The sequence below is a fragment of the Paramormyrops kingsleyae genome, chromosome 5 (assembly GCF_048594095.1).
Source record: "Paramormyrops kingsleyae isolate MSU_618 chromosome 5, PKINGS_0.4, whole genome shotgun sequence".
NCBI lineage: Eukaryota > Metazoa > Chordata > Actinopteri > Osteoglossiformes > Mormyridae > Paramormyrops > Paramormyrops kingsleyae.
In genome coordinates this window covers 34,687,331-34,703,882 of record NC_132801.1, presented here as the reverse complement: position 1 = coordinate 34,703,882, position 16,552 = coordinate 34,687,331, and the positions used below count along the sequence as shown (strand labels likewise).

The 16,552-nt window shown below is 44.3% G+C and overlaps 1 protein-coding gene across 8 annotated transcripts in view; it reads right to left on the bottom strand.

Annotated features, from left to right (window-relative positions):
• LOC111836527 (SH3 and multiple ankyrin repeat domains protein 1-like) overlaps positions 1-16,552 on the bottom strand; it is a 76,460-nt gene that overhangs the window by 54,045 nt on the left and 5,863 nt on the right. For all 8 annotated transcript variants that reach the window (XM_023797878.2, XM_072712649.1, XM_072712647.1 and 5 more), the window contains exon 3: positions 2,605-3,173. In XM_023797878.2, the coding sequence (XP_023653646.1) occupies positions 2,605-3,123 (519 nt within the window). In that variant the 5' untranslated portion in view covers positions 3,124-3,173. The remainder of the gene's footprint in view (positions 1-2,604; positions 3,174-16,552) is intronic.

The window sequence follows — 16,552 nt, the reverse complement described above, 5'->3', positions numbered from 1 at the left end:
TGACTATAAACGGTGCGTGTCATGGTCTGGGATATATTAGACTGTAAGCTAACCTTCGTTCCTCATAGTCGACATATTGAATGCAGATGAAACGGGCAGGAATAAAGATGCACGTGACTTTGACAAAGGCCAAGTCAAACGAGTGAGTCAGAGCATCGCCAAAACAGCAAGGCTTAAGGGGTGCTCACAGTCAGTCATGGGGAGTACCTACTGAGGGTAGTCCGAGAGAAAAACCACAATCCACGGACAGGGACCTGTGCGGTACAAACCAAAAGCAGGGTCATTTCGATGATGGTCATGGGAGTAATGAGTCACGACACACAGTGCATGGAGTCCAGCTGTGTATGAGGCTATGGAGCCATGTATCAGACTTGTCGGAGAGCCTGTGCCAACCCCCATCCACCATTGAAAGCGCCTACAACAGGCACGTGTCTGAAAAGGACCTTGGAGCAATGGCAGAAGGTGCCTGGACGATGAATCCCGTTTTCTGTTGCATCATGTGGACAGCCGGGGGCGTGTCAAGCATCTGCGAGATGCATTGGACCGACAAGTCTATAAACTAACTGTATACAGTGGATGAGAGGGAGCTACATAATACAGGCACCTAAAATAGATAATTCAACAGTTCAACAGCTGTAAGTGTAAATTTTCCTGCCAGTGACAGCAGGAAAACAACAGAAAGAGAATAAAATATTATAAAAATAAAACCTTTTCATATAAAGACAGACGTAGCATCACCTTGCCCTGACACAGATCTCTCTGGATGAAAGTGTTGCCATTTCGGGCTCTCTGCTTCATCAGTGGCATGTCCATCCCATAACTAATCAACTGAATGTTCGTATCAGTGCCTGTGTTCTGTTTCCTGACACTGCCTGTCACTTTCTGCTCTCACTGTATCCCGCTTAGACACCTGTGATAGAAATGATTGAAATAGCCATTAATGCAACACCTTCATTACTGAAATATGTACTTGTCCTTCGGCAATAATGCCCCTAACACTCCTCAACCTGGTAATAAAGCTGCAATTGGACATGTTTCTCTCCTAAGTGGAGCTTTTTTCCCCAGCGCAGCTGTTGTTGTCACTGGTGATACTGTCACTCAATCTAATTTTGTTGCTTGGGAAACACAGTCATCATTGTTTAAGACTCAGGGTAAACACTGCGGTCCCAAGAAGATTAAGAATGCTTGCTGGAGTCATATCCCTTAGTGCCATCGTTGTGATTCATTGTATGGAGGACCCTCCGAATGCTTTTACTGTGGAGCCTCCTTCAAGGACCCATCTGCCTTCTCGCATCAAAGCCGCCAAGATCTGACAATGAAAGCCTGAGGTAACCTGTGATTTTTCTAGGTCTCATCCCTTGGAAGGTGCTGGGTCACTGCAAGAACGTTTTTATATTCAATACAGGCTTTTTCAGCATATAACAATTTAAATTGCATGCAAATTTATTTATAAGTTATACTAATCAAAAGTTTGGCATTATCTTAGCACCCCCCTTGCTCTTTACTGTCCCTCCTTCTGCAAAGCCACAGCTGAAACTTCAGTCACTCCAGGCATTCTGCAGTCTCATTATTATGTAGCAGTACAAAATTTTATGTAAGTCAAGTGTTTGGCTAATTGTGTTTCAGCTGGTCCCTTTCACAGACCAAGTTCTTCTACTGGATGCACAACTCTACATGCCCACCTGTACATGCCCACCAGGTAACGGAAGTTACCTGGTGAGGTCACCTCGTAACACAATCCTTATTGGCCGCCTACCTACAAGGATTTGTCTGCAGACTGAAAGACCGGGGTGGAACGTGTAGGGCAAGCTGACCAGTCGGGCAAGCAGACTGATCAGAGCACACTGGGCTTATCAGGGGTGGGGTTTACAGCTCTAACAGAATGTTTTAGACAGAGCTATAGACAGAGTGAAAATAGATGTACAGTATGAGAAATGGTTTTTCAACACTAGAACGTGTAAATCTATTCTAGTAGACCCCAAAAATAAAATTCTGAACTGTGAAAATGAGCATAATAGGGCCCCTTTAAAGAAGTCAGTGCATTATTTTAATTGAGGAATGACCTAATGGCATAAATTCCAAGGTGTCATGCAGGTATGATGTGGCCGGCATGGTAGCTCAGTGGTTACCAGTACAGCCTCCCAGTGTCCCGGGTTTGATTTCGTGCCCAGCTCTGTGCAATTTTGAGTCATCGTGCTTTCCTGTGTTTTTGCCACTTTTCTACAAAATCATGCATGTTATGGGGACTGGTGTCTCTCGGTTCACTGTAGTGCGTGAGAGAGAGTGTGCACTGCAAGGTACTGGAATGCCACCCACACTGTCTCCAGTTCCATGTTTCATGGATGGATAGATGGAGGAGTATGTCAATATAATGGGTCTTTTATTTAAGCACTAGTCGGTCACCTTGTGAGAGTACAGTCCTAGGGCTCCATACTTTCAATACCGCAACTCCTTCAATGTTTTAGCTGTGTGTGCATTATTCTGCATTTAAAAAGACCCACGATGCAATTACCCGAGTCCCTGTAAGGCTCCCTGTGGTACAGGCATCAGCAACAGAAGCATAATTTCAGGAGGATTTGGGCAGCATTATTCTGGTGGACTAACCGTTTGTTTGATGTCGGGGATGCCGATGCGGAACACCATCATGGAGATCTGTGTGTCTTCGCCGGGGGTCACCGTGCTCTGGCTGCGCTCCCTCAGTCGTCTTAGCTGCTGCCGACTGGCTGGTGGGTGGAGGGGCTGCTGCTGATTGGCTGGTTGGTGATGGGCGGGTCCCGGGTTAGACAAATGGGGGTTTCTGACATGTCCCAGGTTGCTTGGTCGTAATTGTCTGTCTGCCATTGGTTGTCCAATCATGTTGGCTGCCTGTCTGGGCACCTCCTCCCTGCCACCACGAGATTGGCCACCTTTTTGCATCTCTTTTACTTCTTCCTCTTCTTCCTCTCCTTCTAGCTCTCCGTTCTCTTTATCACCTCGCTCCTCTGTGTGGTTTTCCTCTGCCTCTTCCTCATCATCTTCTTCCTCTCCATCCTCGTCTTCTGCCCCTGGATAGAAGTGTTGACTTTTTCCCAGCATCCTTTGCTGTTCCTCATCACTGGAGAGGGGGCTGAGTGGCATCGTCATGGCGACAGGGTGGTGACACTGGCCGTGATGGCCTCATACCTGGAGACACACTGTTGGAAAAACAACAATAATAAAAAGAGAAAACTTTATGACATATGAGACAAGTGAGCAACACATACAGTGTTTGCTAAATACCACTTTTATGACAAGAGAAGCAGAGCAATAGCACACAATATAGATTGTTTGTGTAGTTTGACAGGACCTCTTGCCTGTGAGAAGTGTGCCACTGTTTTATTTTTATTTTTTAATTTTTCATCCTCTTCCCCTTTATGTAATTCATTTCCACTCTATTCACTGACAGATCATAATATATACAGTAATCTTTCCAGGCTGCACTTTAAATAACCTACCAAGGTATGGCGATTAATAACTACAAAAAATCATGACAAATACCAATGTCTGAATGACAAAAACAGACACAACAGAAGAGCATGCAGAGAGCTAGATTTTACTCATAGTCAAAGTAAGAGAAAGTAAGAGTGTTACTTTGAATGGTGATGACTACAATGATCTTAACACTATTCAATTGCAGGAAGTGACAGGGAGCAGCCAGCTATCAGGAAAAAAATGACTGTGGTTGAGGATGTGGTTCGGTATGTGGTTTGGGATGTGGTTCGGGCCTTGCCCTGCAGTCCAGTGAAGTTCCAGCAAGTCCATCACTCGAGACAACACCTACTCCACAAGAGTTAATATCTTTACGTTATTATTTCTACCTAGACGATGCAGCATTTTACCAGCTGCATTATTGTTCTCTTTTGAATTTATTTATTTAATATTTGCTGAGAAAGGGAAGGGGGGGGGGTAGGGAAATTGTATGAAGTGTATGTGAAGAACACAAAAATCAATGCACTGTCAACATACCAACTAATTAGCTGGTATGAGAATGGAGCAAAAATCATTTTTTTGTGCAGTAATGAGACTGAAGGAGTTCAGTAAAGGCACAAAAAACACGGTGATGAGTTAACAAGGAAATATGATGTCTTAGAGAACACCATGCCAGCAATAGAGAGTAATAATAGAGACGCATCAACAAAGTAGGCTGACTGAGTACAGGGAGAAGTTCTCCAAGGTGATCAACGGAAAAAAGCATGGAGGCCAAGAAGGAACGCGGTAATTAAGGTGCCTGAGTCGAAAGAGCAAACGAAGATGTTGACTGAGGGAATCCAAGCAAACAACGGGCAGGCGCAACATCAGAGATGAATGGAAACTGTCAATAGAAAAATGGGGCTTGATAAGCATTGATGAAGGAGTTACAGAAAGGCGCCGCTTAGAAGCCAGTCCACAAAGACAGATAAAAGAGATAAAGATCTTCACATCCTTCTCGTTTTCTTTGCTAATCGCTCACTCTCCTTCATCGAAGGACATTTTATTTTGGGCCCCATCACCAGCTGTCTTATAGCACAGGAGCAAGGAGTCTCTTATCAATCTGGGCTTATTAGTGTGTTTGTTCCAGTCTAGAGCTTCGTTTCTATGCACCGAAACTACGTGGAGTTTGTTTGCAATTTGCTTGTTTACTGTAAAGCTGAAAAAGTTTCCATATGCTGTATGTTCGCTATTGAGGTACGACTCAAGTTTTTCCCAATTTGACTGTCAGTATGTTTCTTTTTTTGACTGCTGACATTCCATTGAAAGATTAATATCACACTACAGACACATAAACACAGACACGCACATGCACACATGGTCTCCGCTCTCTTCTCTCTCTCTCTTTCCCGCACTATGTAGGACAGAGCATGCATATAGCAAGATATTTTCAGTGTCTTGGTCCCTGGGAAATTTCATTGGAAAATATCCAAGGAACAGATCGCCCCACTTTTATACTACAAAATGGGACCGGCCAATTTCTTTCACTCACTTTTACTCTTTTCCTTTAATACGTCCCCACCCCACGCCGTCATTCTCATAGGCTGCAATGAGATGCCAAACACCTGACGAAGGCTAGTCAGTGAAAGCCACCAACATGTGTGCACTGGCTCATACGAAAGTCTGTGAGAGAAACAGGAAGCGAGGCACAGCTAGACAGGAAATGAGGTCTGCATTTTTAAATGTCATTTTATAATTAAACATTAGTAAGCCATTGGTTTTTGTAACAAAGCAGAGAACTGTGCCCCCCTCGTGTGTTAATTATAGTGTTTTTTTAAGAGCACAAAGAGCCTAAACGAAACTCAAACGTTACCACACTGACTCACAGTGGGGGGGGGGGACGGCACCTCACCCCCTGCCTTTCCATCTCGCCTCACATTTCATGTGATTTCTGCGCTGACCCAATCCCAGCCTTTCAATCTTTCCATTTTAAACTTGAAAGGAAAGGACATTCGAAACTTGTCTCTACTCGAAAAACTGGGTTTCGCTCTTAATTAGCAAGATAAAATATCTGACAGAGCGCTGCATGTAGAAATATGATTCACACCCGAAGCTTTATTTCCAGTCCATGAGTCAAACAGGCCATCTCTCTGATAAACAAATAGGCACTGTACATAAGCTGGAATAATTTAATAAATACCCTCAAGAGGCAAATATATCTACACACTGAAGGGTTTAATTTGTGCTCTATCTTGATAAGTAGAATTATAATTGTCTGTTAATCTCTTACAGGGTATGTCATTTATCAGTCTGAGAAAATTCCAGTTAATAAATCCATTCTTGGTGTGTGTAAGGACAGTAAGTTTTATTTTGCTGGCATGGGGCACATGCCAGGAAAATATAGTGTGAAGAGTGACTAATTAAAAGGTATTGAAAAAGTATAGGAATAATAGGCTGTATTAAAGACATTTAATGAGTGCATCAGGAGGACTGGCAACCCAGACTGGACTGACGATTCCAGCATTACAGTGACTCAGTAGAAGGTGCATATGCTGCATTAAAAAAACAGGAAGGCCACAGGTACAGAAGAGTCATCTCACTTCTCACATGTCAGAAGTCCCTCCAGCCAGCCACTGGTGATGATGTCATTAACCAGAGCAATATCTCCTGTGCGGTCTGGAAGAGGCAATTAGTCTTTGCAGTTAAACCCCTAATGACTATGTAATTGTTGCTAGAATAAGCACTAATATTGGACAAATTGAGCACCTGAGGACCATACAATTTTACAAAGGACTGCAAAGTTTGCTTTTGATAGCACGTTTTTAAAAAGCCTACAATCAGCACACATGGCGATATTTATAGCGACTGGCACATAAGGAACTCCAATTTTGCATTGTAATATGGTATTTGTAACAGAGATAAATGTCTCAATGAGAACTCCGATAAATTTCTCAACGGAAACTTTGCATTATTAAAAACCTTTTATTCGTTACTCACATCTTTTGTATTTTAGTAACTCCCAGAGGATTAAACTGGAGAAAAATTTTACATGTCCAGCTTTATGTTGTTTTAAAATAAGCAAGAATGGAAATTGTAATACTGAGATAATTATTAGTGCTATAAATCACAGCCATCACGTTTGAAAGGCATTCCCAAATGGAGCTGAATCTCTAACCATGTAAAATTACAGATTAGTACAAGGCTGTGTTCTTTCGCCTATGTTGCTGCGCCTCTAAGCATAAATGAGAAATTCTGCCAAGAAATTGTATTATATATTATATTATATATGATTTTTTTCATCATTTGGTGATTTGTTGTCTTATTTCCTTCACTAGCTCATGTAATCTAAAGCTAAATGCATAATTCAATTAGCAGATAATTTTGAAAGAGTTAGAACCCATAGAAACGGAAAGCCCACGTAACTGGACATACAAAAGACAAAGATTTTAAAAATTGTTGTGTTTTTAACAACACAACAATGTCATTTGTATCTTTGAAAACAAGCAATGAAATTTCTGTTTTTGTCAAATCGCTGTTCTGTTTTGTCAAAGCATTGTTTGCCATAAGAACAAAATAAGAGGACACATACAGTATACAGTATCAGCAAAGTAAAACATGTTACTCTTATTAGGTAAAGAATACCTGCAAGATAGCCAAACTCATAAAACATTAAAACCCTTTTCCTACTACACATAAATCATAAAAATACCGAAATGTGTTATTAATAGGCCTTATGGGCGCCATTATTGCATAGTCACTTGGCACTAATAAGAGACACATAAACAGTTTGCCCTGGACTCTTTGAGCAGAGCTGTACCCCAATGTGGCAGCATGCCTTTACCCAGCCTGTACCAGCTGACACTCTTCCCGTGTGCCCCTTACACTATAGTGGCATCCCTGCTTCTTCCCGCACCCTTTCTGCGAGCCTGGAACGAAACGAACTGCATCCATAACACAATGTGACGCATACTTCAGGGTGTCTCCAGAGGATAGGTAAGCTAATGCATTTTGGGGACTCGTAATGGGCTTGTTGTTCCTTGTTGGTGTCTCAGTGAGTAGGTATCAAATGGGAGATCTTTGGGTACCAGCTAAGTTACTAATGTGTGCATTTCTGTGTGGCCCTATTACTAATGTGTGTTATTATAAGTGGAGTAGCTCATTACTAGTACATTACAATGCATATGACATACTTATAAATCACAAGGGGAAATATGCTGAAGTCTTTACCAAGTCTCTGACCTATTTGGTTAACAGCTGTTAAAAATCTTTGATGTTTTTGGATAAGGTTTGCTGGCATCCCACCCAGGGTGTACCCCAGCCTTGTGCCCTGTAATAAACTGGCATCCCATTCAGGGTGTACCCCAGCCCGGTGCCCTATAATAGACTGGCATCCCATCCAGGGTGTACCCCAGCCCGGTGCCCTATAATAGGCTGGCATCCCATCCAGGGTGTACCCCAGCCTTGTGCCCTATAATAGACTGGCATCCCATCCAGGGTGTACCCCAGCCTTGTGCCCTATAATAGACTGGCATCCCATCCAGGGTGTACCCCAGCCTTGTGCCCTATAATAGGCTGGCATCCCATCCAGGGTGTACCCCAGCCTTGTGCCCTATAATAGACTGGCATCCCATCCAGGGTGTACCCCAGCCTTGTGCCCTATAATAGACTGGCATCCCATCCAGGGTGTACCCCAGCCCGGTGCCCTATAATAGACTGGCATCCCATACAGGGTGTACCCCAACCCGGTGCCCTATAATAGACTGGAATCCCATCCAGGGTGTACCCCAGCCTTGTGCCCTATAATAGACTGGCATCCCATCCAGGGTGTACCCCAGCCTTGTGCCCTATAATAGACTGGCATCCCATCCAGGGTGTACCCCAGCCTTGTGCCCTATAATAGACTGGCATCCCATCCAGGGTGTACCCCAGCCTTGTGCCCTATAATAGACTGGCATCCCACCCAGGGTGTACCCCAGCCTTGTGCCCTATAATAGACTGGCATCCCATCCAGGGTGTACCCCAACCCGGTGCCCTATAATAGACTGGCATCCCATCCAGGGTGTACCCCAACCCGGTGCCCTATAATAGACTGGCATCCCATCCAGGGTGTACCCCAGCCCGGTGCCCTATAATAGACTGGCATCCCATACAGGGTGTACCCCAACCCGGTGCCCTATAATAGACTGGAATCCCATCCAGGGTGTACCCCAGCCTTGTGCCCTATAATAGACTGGCATCCCATCCAGGGTGTACCCCAGCCTTGTGCCCTATAATAGACTGGCATCCCATCCAGGGTGTACCCCAGCCTTGTGCCCTATAATAGACTGGCATCCCATCCAGGGTGTACCCCAGCCTTGTGCCCTATAATAGACTGGCATCCCACCCAGGGTGTACCCCAGCCTTGTGCCCTATAATAGACTGGCATCCCATCCAGGGTGTACCCCAACCCGGTGCCCTATAATAGACTGGCATCCCATCCAGGGTGTACCCCAGCCCGGTGCCCTATAATAGACTGGCATCCCATCCAGGGTGTACCCCAGCCCGGTGCCCTATAATAGGCTGGCATCCCATCCAGGGTGTACCCCAGCCTTGTGCCCTATAATAGACTGGCATCCCATCCAGGGTGTACCCCAGCCTTGTGCCCTATAATAGACTGGCATCCCATCCAGGGTGTACCCCAGCCTTGTGCCCTATAATAGACTGGCATCCCATCCAGGGTGTACCCCAGCCTTGTGCCCTATAATAGGCTGGCATCCCATCCAGGGTGTACCCCAGCCTTGTGCCCTATAATAGACTGGCATCCCATCCAGGGTGTACCCCAGCCCGGTGCCCTATAATAGACTGGCATCCCATACAGGGTGTACCCCAACCCGGTGCCCTATAATAGACTGGAATCCCATCCAGGGTGTACCCCAGCCTTGTGCCCTATAATAGACTGGCATCCCATCCAGGGTGTACCCCAGCCTTGTGCCCTATAATAGACTGGCATCCCATCCAGGGTGTACCCCAGCCTGGTGCCCTATAATAGACTGGCATCCCATCCAGGGTGTACCCCAGCCTTGTGCCCTATAATAGACTGGCATCCCATCCAGGGTGTACCCCAGCCTTGTGCCCTATAATAGACTGGCATCCCATACAGGGTGTACCCCAACCCGGTGCCCTATAATAGACTGGAATCCCATCCAGGGTGTACCCCAGCCTTGTGCCCTATAATAGACTGGCATCCCATCCAGGGTGTACCCCAGCCTTGTGCCCTATAATAGACTGGCATCCCATCCAGGGTGTACCCCAGCCTTGTGCCCTATAATAGACTGGCATCCCATCCAGGGTGTACCCCAGCCTTGTGCCCTATAATAGACTGGCATCCCACCCAGGGTGTACCCCAGCCTTGTGCCCTATAATAGACTGGCATCCCATCCAGGGTGTACCCCAACCCGGTGCCCTATAATAGACTGGCATCCCATCCAGGGTGTACCCCAACCCGGTGCCCTATAATAGACTGGCATCCCATCCAGGGTGTACCCCAGCCCGGTGCCCTATAATAGACTGGCATCCCATACAGGGTGTACCCCAACCCGGTGCCCTATAATAGACTGGAATCCCATCCAGGGTGTACCCCAGCCTTGTGCCCTATAATAGACTGGCATCCCATCCAGGGTGTACCCCAGCCTTGTGCCCTATAATAGACTGGCATCCCATCCAGGGTGTACCCCAGCCTTGTGCCCTATAATAGACTGGCATCCCATCCAGGGTGTACCCCAGCCTTGTGCCCTATAATAGACTGGCATCCCACCCAGGGTGTACCCCAGCCTTGTGCCCTATAATAGACTGGCATCCCATCCAGGGTGTACCCCAACCCGGTGCCCTATAATAGACTGGCATCCCATCCAGGGTGTACCCCAGCCCGGTGCCCTATAATAGACTGGCATCCCATCCAGGGTGTACCCCAGCCCGGTGCCCTATAATAGGCTGGCATCCCATCCAGGGTGTACCCCAGCCTTGTGCCCTATAATAGACTGGCATCCCATCCAGGGTGTACCCCAGCCTTGTGCCCTATAATAGACTGGCATCCCATCCAGGGTGTACCCCAGCCTTGTGCCCTATAATAGACTGGCATCCCATCCAGGGTGTACCCCAGCCTTGTGCCCTATAATAGGCTGGCATCCCATCCAGGGTGTACCCCAGCCTTGTGCCCTATAATAGACTGGCATCCCATCCAGGGTGTACCCCAGCCCGGTGCCCTATAATAGACTGGCATCCCATACAGGGTGTACCCCAACCCGGTGCCCTATAATAGACTGGAATCCCATCCAGGGTGTACCCCAGCCTTGTGCCCTATAATAGACTGGCATCCCATCCAGGGTGTACCCCAGCCTTGTGCCCTATAATAGACTGGCATCCCATCCAGGGTGTACCCCAGCCTGGTGCCCTATAATAGACTGGCATCCCATCCAGGGTGTACCCCAGCCTTGTGCCCTATAATAGACTGGCATCCCATCCAGGGTGTACCCCAGCCTTGTGCCCTATAATAGACTGGCATCCCATCCAGGGTGTACCCCAGCCTTGTGCCCTATAATAGACTGGCATCCCATCCAGGGTGTACCCCAGCCCGGTGCCCTATAATAGACTGGCATCCCACCCAGGGTGTACCCCAGCCTTGTGCCCTATAATAGACTGGCATCCCATCCAGGGTGTACCCCAACCCGGTGCCCTATAATAGACTGGCATCCCATCCAGGGTGTACCCCAGCCCGGTGCCCTATAATAGACTGGCATCCCATCCAGGGTGTACCCCAGCCTTGTGCCCTATAATAGACTGGCATCCCATACAGGGTGTACCCCAGCCTTGTGCCCTATAATAGACTGGCATCCCATCCAGGGTGTACCCCAGCCTTGTGCCCTATAATAGACTGGCATCCCATCCAGGATGTACCCCAGCCTTGTGCCCTATAATAGACTGGCATCCCACCCAGAGTTTACCGCTTGTAGCCTTGGCATGAGAGAGGTAGATGTCCGGATGAACTAGAAAATCATACTTCAGGTTATACAAGACATACAATACACTTCCAATCACATAACATTGCACAGAACAAAAAATGCCGACCCAGAACTCCTGATAATTTAGAAAGACTCAGAAAATAGACTGTATTGGTCATGCGTAGGGGGTGGCATTTTAGCTCAGCTTAGCATTGGGGGTTTTATTCCTGCCGCCAGCTCTGTGTATGCGGAATTTGTCCATTTGCGCGGGTTTCCTTCTGCCGTTTGAAACATGTAGTTAGATAAATTTGTGTCTTAAACTCCCCCGGTGTGTGAATGAGTCCCTGTGATGGACAGGCGACCTGTCCAAAATGTCCCCTGCCCCATGTGCTGTGATTCCGAGGATGGCATAAGCAGTATGAAAACAGACAGACAGATGGGTATATGAGATTTATTTAATTTATCACCACTATGAGGTTGAAGAACAGCCTTCAACGCTGGCATGTCCTGTGACCGGAGTCAGACCTGCATTTACAGTTTATGACTGAAGGGAAATTATAATTTACTCCATGTGCTGCCACTTCAGGTCAAGCATAAAGGCTCCAGGTTTAGCTGGGCAGCTAACCAGACAGCAATCCGGCTGATCAAATTGACACTCTGTCACTAGCTAACAGCTAACTCACGCCGTTAAACTACTGTACCTGCCCATGCAATTACGCCATTTTATCTTGAAATCTAACAATGCTGATTGTCTGGCTTGTCATCATATTACCATCACTGACTGAATCAACAGGCTATACTTGGAAAACTTGTTAATTGCCATGTGAAATTGTGTTTCTCATTCATCTAACTCATTGATATTATGCATCTATGTTTTCATGGTGGTACTGGGGCTCAGTGAGCAGCAGAGGTGGCTTGAATCTCAGCTTGCATGTTCTCTCCATGTCTTGCAGGATTCCTCCCACAATCCAAAGAAATGCAGTTAGGCAAACACATCACTAAATGGCCCATAGTGTGTATGTGTGTGTGTGTGTGTTTCCAAAATATATAATCAAATATTTACCACAGATAGTAATATAGAACAAAATAGTGTAGGTTTCAACAAATGGCATGTCCAAGATTATAACGTCTGAAATTCTTTCATTATAAGGCATACATTATATAAATATTCTTAGATGTTTAGCTTGCAAATGTACAAAACATAATTAATATTTACATTTTTATGGTAAAAAAAAGATCTAAAATTGACAAAGTAACTTCAAAGTTAACAAAAAAAAGAAATAAATGCCAACAGCTGATGCCACGGTTATGCTGATAATTAAAGATGTTCCTACTTTCCATATTCAAGAACAATTGAAATAAAAGAGAGCAGAGAAAAGCTGGAAAGTCAAGCTCATTATAATTCCGGTTTGAATACAGCCGGAGACCTATTGCTGTATCAGCATTTCCCCTTCACTTCAACAAGATTTCATTGAATGAATGAAGTATATAAAACCTGGGAATATATGAATTTGCTGCCCTACAGGGAGATGTTTGATATATGGCAGGATTTCCTTAAGATGGCATGATCAGACTGTCTGCCGTATCGATTGCTCTCATTAAGACAGCACCTCTACTTATGCCGACTTGGCACTGCCTGGCCATCTCATCTCGTTCTCATTGACTGACTACATGACTTCAGTGCACACAGCCTGGTTTAAAAACCATGGTTTAAATATTATTCTGTTTTTTTACTTACAACTTTGCTTAGGATGATATTTCTGCTGCCAAACCACCCAGGGTGACCCCCACCTTGCGCTGTGCAGCCTGATGCAGGCTTCAGGTCCCCTCACACACCTGTCACGCATGCAATTGGGCAAATGGATATTATTTCTGATTGAAGTCACTAAGAAGCAATTAAAATGGATATATCATATTTAATAATTACCAAAGGTGGAGACTGTCAAAGCTTGGACGTGGAACTGGTCATTATTGTATATCAATTAATTGTCATTCATCATTTTTAACACCACATTATGCTGCTCCTGTATTACTTATTGTTTCCATACCTACACTATGTGTATAAACCTTTCTGTCCGCCCCCCTGTTTCACAATGTCCTGTTTTGCACTTTAAGTATTGTGAAACCCTCCCCCTGTCACTGCTGTTGTATGTTGCACCTTGACCAATGGGAATGCTGTTTCATTCTAATATATACTTACATATGGATGGTACGACAATAAAGCCCAGTTGACTTGACTTGACTGTGACCTTATGCTACATGTGCTACACAAAGCAATTGCTGTTACACAATATCACAAAGTTTGAAAGTGCTGCTTCCTCCCCTGTCATTCAGCCTATATCTGCTTCTCTCTCTCTCTCTCTCTCTCTCTCTCTCTCTCACACACACACACACACACTCCTTCTTCTCTCTCTCCCCATTCAGATTAAATGGTCATCTAAAGAACTATTAAATGGATTACAATTTATTGTCAATGTAATAAAAACTATTGGAAGTTGATTATTGGCAGAGTGATTATAGGCTGTGGAGCGACTGAAGGGACACAAGCTGCAGTTAATTTCAGAAAGCCTCAGCATTTGGTACTGTACACACTGTATACACTGTGAACGCTGTACAAACTCTATGCACTGTAAATACTGTACACATTGTAAACAGTGTACACACTATACACATTGTAAATGCTGTGCATGTTGTACACCCTATACACACTGTAAATGCTATACATGTTGTACACACTATACACATTGTAGACACTGCACACGCTGTACACCCAAAGCACATTAAACACTGTACACAGTAAACGCTGTACTCAATATTCACACTATAAATGCTGTACAAGTTGAACATCCTCTACAAACTGTAAATGCTGTACACGTTGTACACCCTATACACACTGTAAATGCTGTACATGATGTAAACACTACTCACTGTAGACCCTGTACATACTGCACATACTTCAAATACTGTACACACTGCAAACACTGTACACCCTATGCACACTGTAAATGCTATACATGCTGTAAACACTGTACACACTGAAAATGTTGTGCACGCTGTACACACTATACTACACTACACTGTAAATGCTGTATACTAGGGCTACCACAAACAGTCAACGTAGTCGATGATGTCGACACTACCGTGATTTACCAGAACAATATTATGTGGTGTGCTCCGCAAACCAAATTTAAGAAGCACACCAAATTTATACAGATTTTTGGGCATTACAATAAGCCTCTCATTAATATTTTTGGCAAACTACTGATCTGCTTATCAAATTGTGGACAAAAGTAATGTCCATAAAATCCGTCTGTTATCTAAAGCCCTTCAATGACATACAGTTTGTTGTTGTCAAAATAAAATAAACTAAAATGAAATGGTCAATTAGACTTTCTGGAGGAAAATTAATTGTTTAGATTAATCGACCAATCGGTAAAAGTGTCGATAGATTAGAAAAATAGTCATTAGTGGCAGCCCTACTGCATACCCTGTACATCTTATCCCTACTGAAAACGTTGTACACGCTTTACACAGTATACACACTACAAATGCTGTACACTATAAGCACTGTAAAAACTGCACTGTACACACTGCACATGCTGTGCATACTACACACTGTAAATGCTGTAAACACTATATACATTGTACACACTGGGCATACTGTACACACTAAACACTGTACATGCTGTAAACACTAAATATATACACAGTGTACACACTGTAAATACTGTACACAGTATGCACAAATGCCTGCTGTAAACACTGTATATACTGTAGATGCTATCGCGCTCTGAAGATACTGTACACATTGTGACACTGAACACATTGTAAATGCTGTACATATTGTAAATGTGTACACACTAAATATCATAGATACTGTACTGTACACTATAGACAATGTACACGCTGTACACACTGTACATGCGGTACACACTGTAAAATTTGTACACACTAAATGCTGAACACACTGTAGCTGCTGTACACATACTGTAAATAGAATACACACTGTAAACATTGTACACACTACAGGTGCTGTACACACTGTAGACGCTGTACACACTGTAGATACACGGATCCAATGGGAAATGAACACAGGTGAATACATTTCTTTCACTTCTGTTTTGATACCGAACACTCTGGGTGTAATAAATCAACAAATGTAAGACATTTGACACACCATTTTATGCCTCTAAATATAAATAATTAAAGTGATTTTATACTTAAATATAATGTAGTATAGCATCTACACTTTTTTATAATCATACATTTATTTTCCATATTTATTATGATTACTTCATAGTTTTAGATACAAAAAAACAACTAATATGATCAATAATGGCTGAAAGGACCAATTAAGAGAGTTTACAAGAGAGCCATCGTCGTTTCCTGAATAGCTGAGAGAATGTTGGTTTTCACTGCAGCCCTCTCCCGGACATAACTGAACCTGTAATTAGATAATTACCTGTATTATTTACACCCTACTTCCAAATAAGCCATCTAAATATGGCATTTCCAGTAGATTATTCTGGAGTGTTCCGCCTTTTGAAAAAGCACCCGGATAATGGAGCTAATGAATGAACGGAGAGATGAGGACGCTGGACACTTGGCCTGGGTGTTTCGCAACAAGACACTGCCAGCGATGCTCAGCTTACTGGCAAGAAAATAACACTTGTGTTCACACTTTGTGTGTTAGCCGCCATGCTTTGGAGGCAAACCAAGAACAGCTGTAATGCAGTGCGTCCCTATGTCCTGCAGATCTTTCGCCAGTCATTCTGTCCATTAGTCAGAAAGCGGGAATAGCATTTCAGGACTCTTCTTTTAATATCGCTGCTGAGAATGAGTCCAGCTTGACAGTATCACAATGACATATTTAAACCAAAATCAAAAAACAATAACAAACCTGCTTTGACTCTCAGTGGGTTCATGTTTGCAGCTTCTGGTTACCAACAGCAAGGTCACTCACTGGGCTTAAAATACATGATGGATATCTATTATATATTGTTTGCACAAAATGCATCATTCAACCTGCTATGGCTTTCCTGTATCTATAAACATACGTCTCACACCGTGGAGTTTTGTCATCAGCTAGACACACATTTAATCAGCATGATGTCATAATGCCACGTACGCCAGATGCAAATATGTCATAT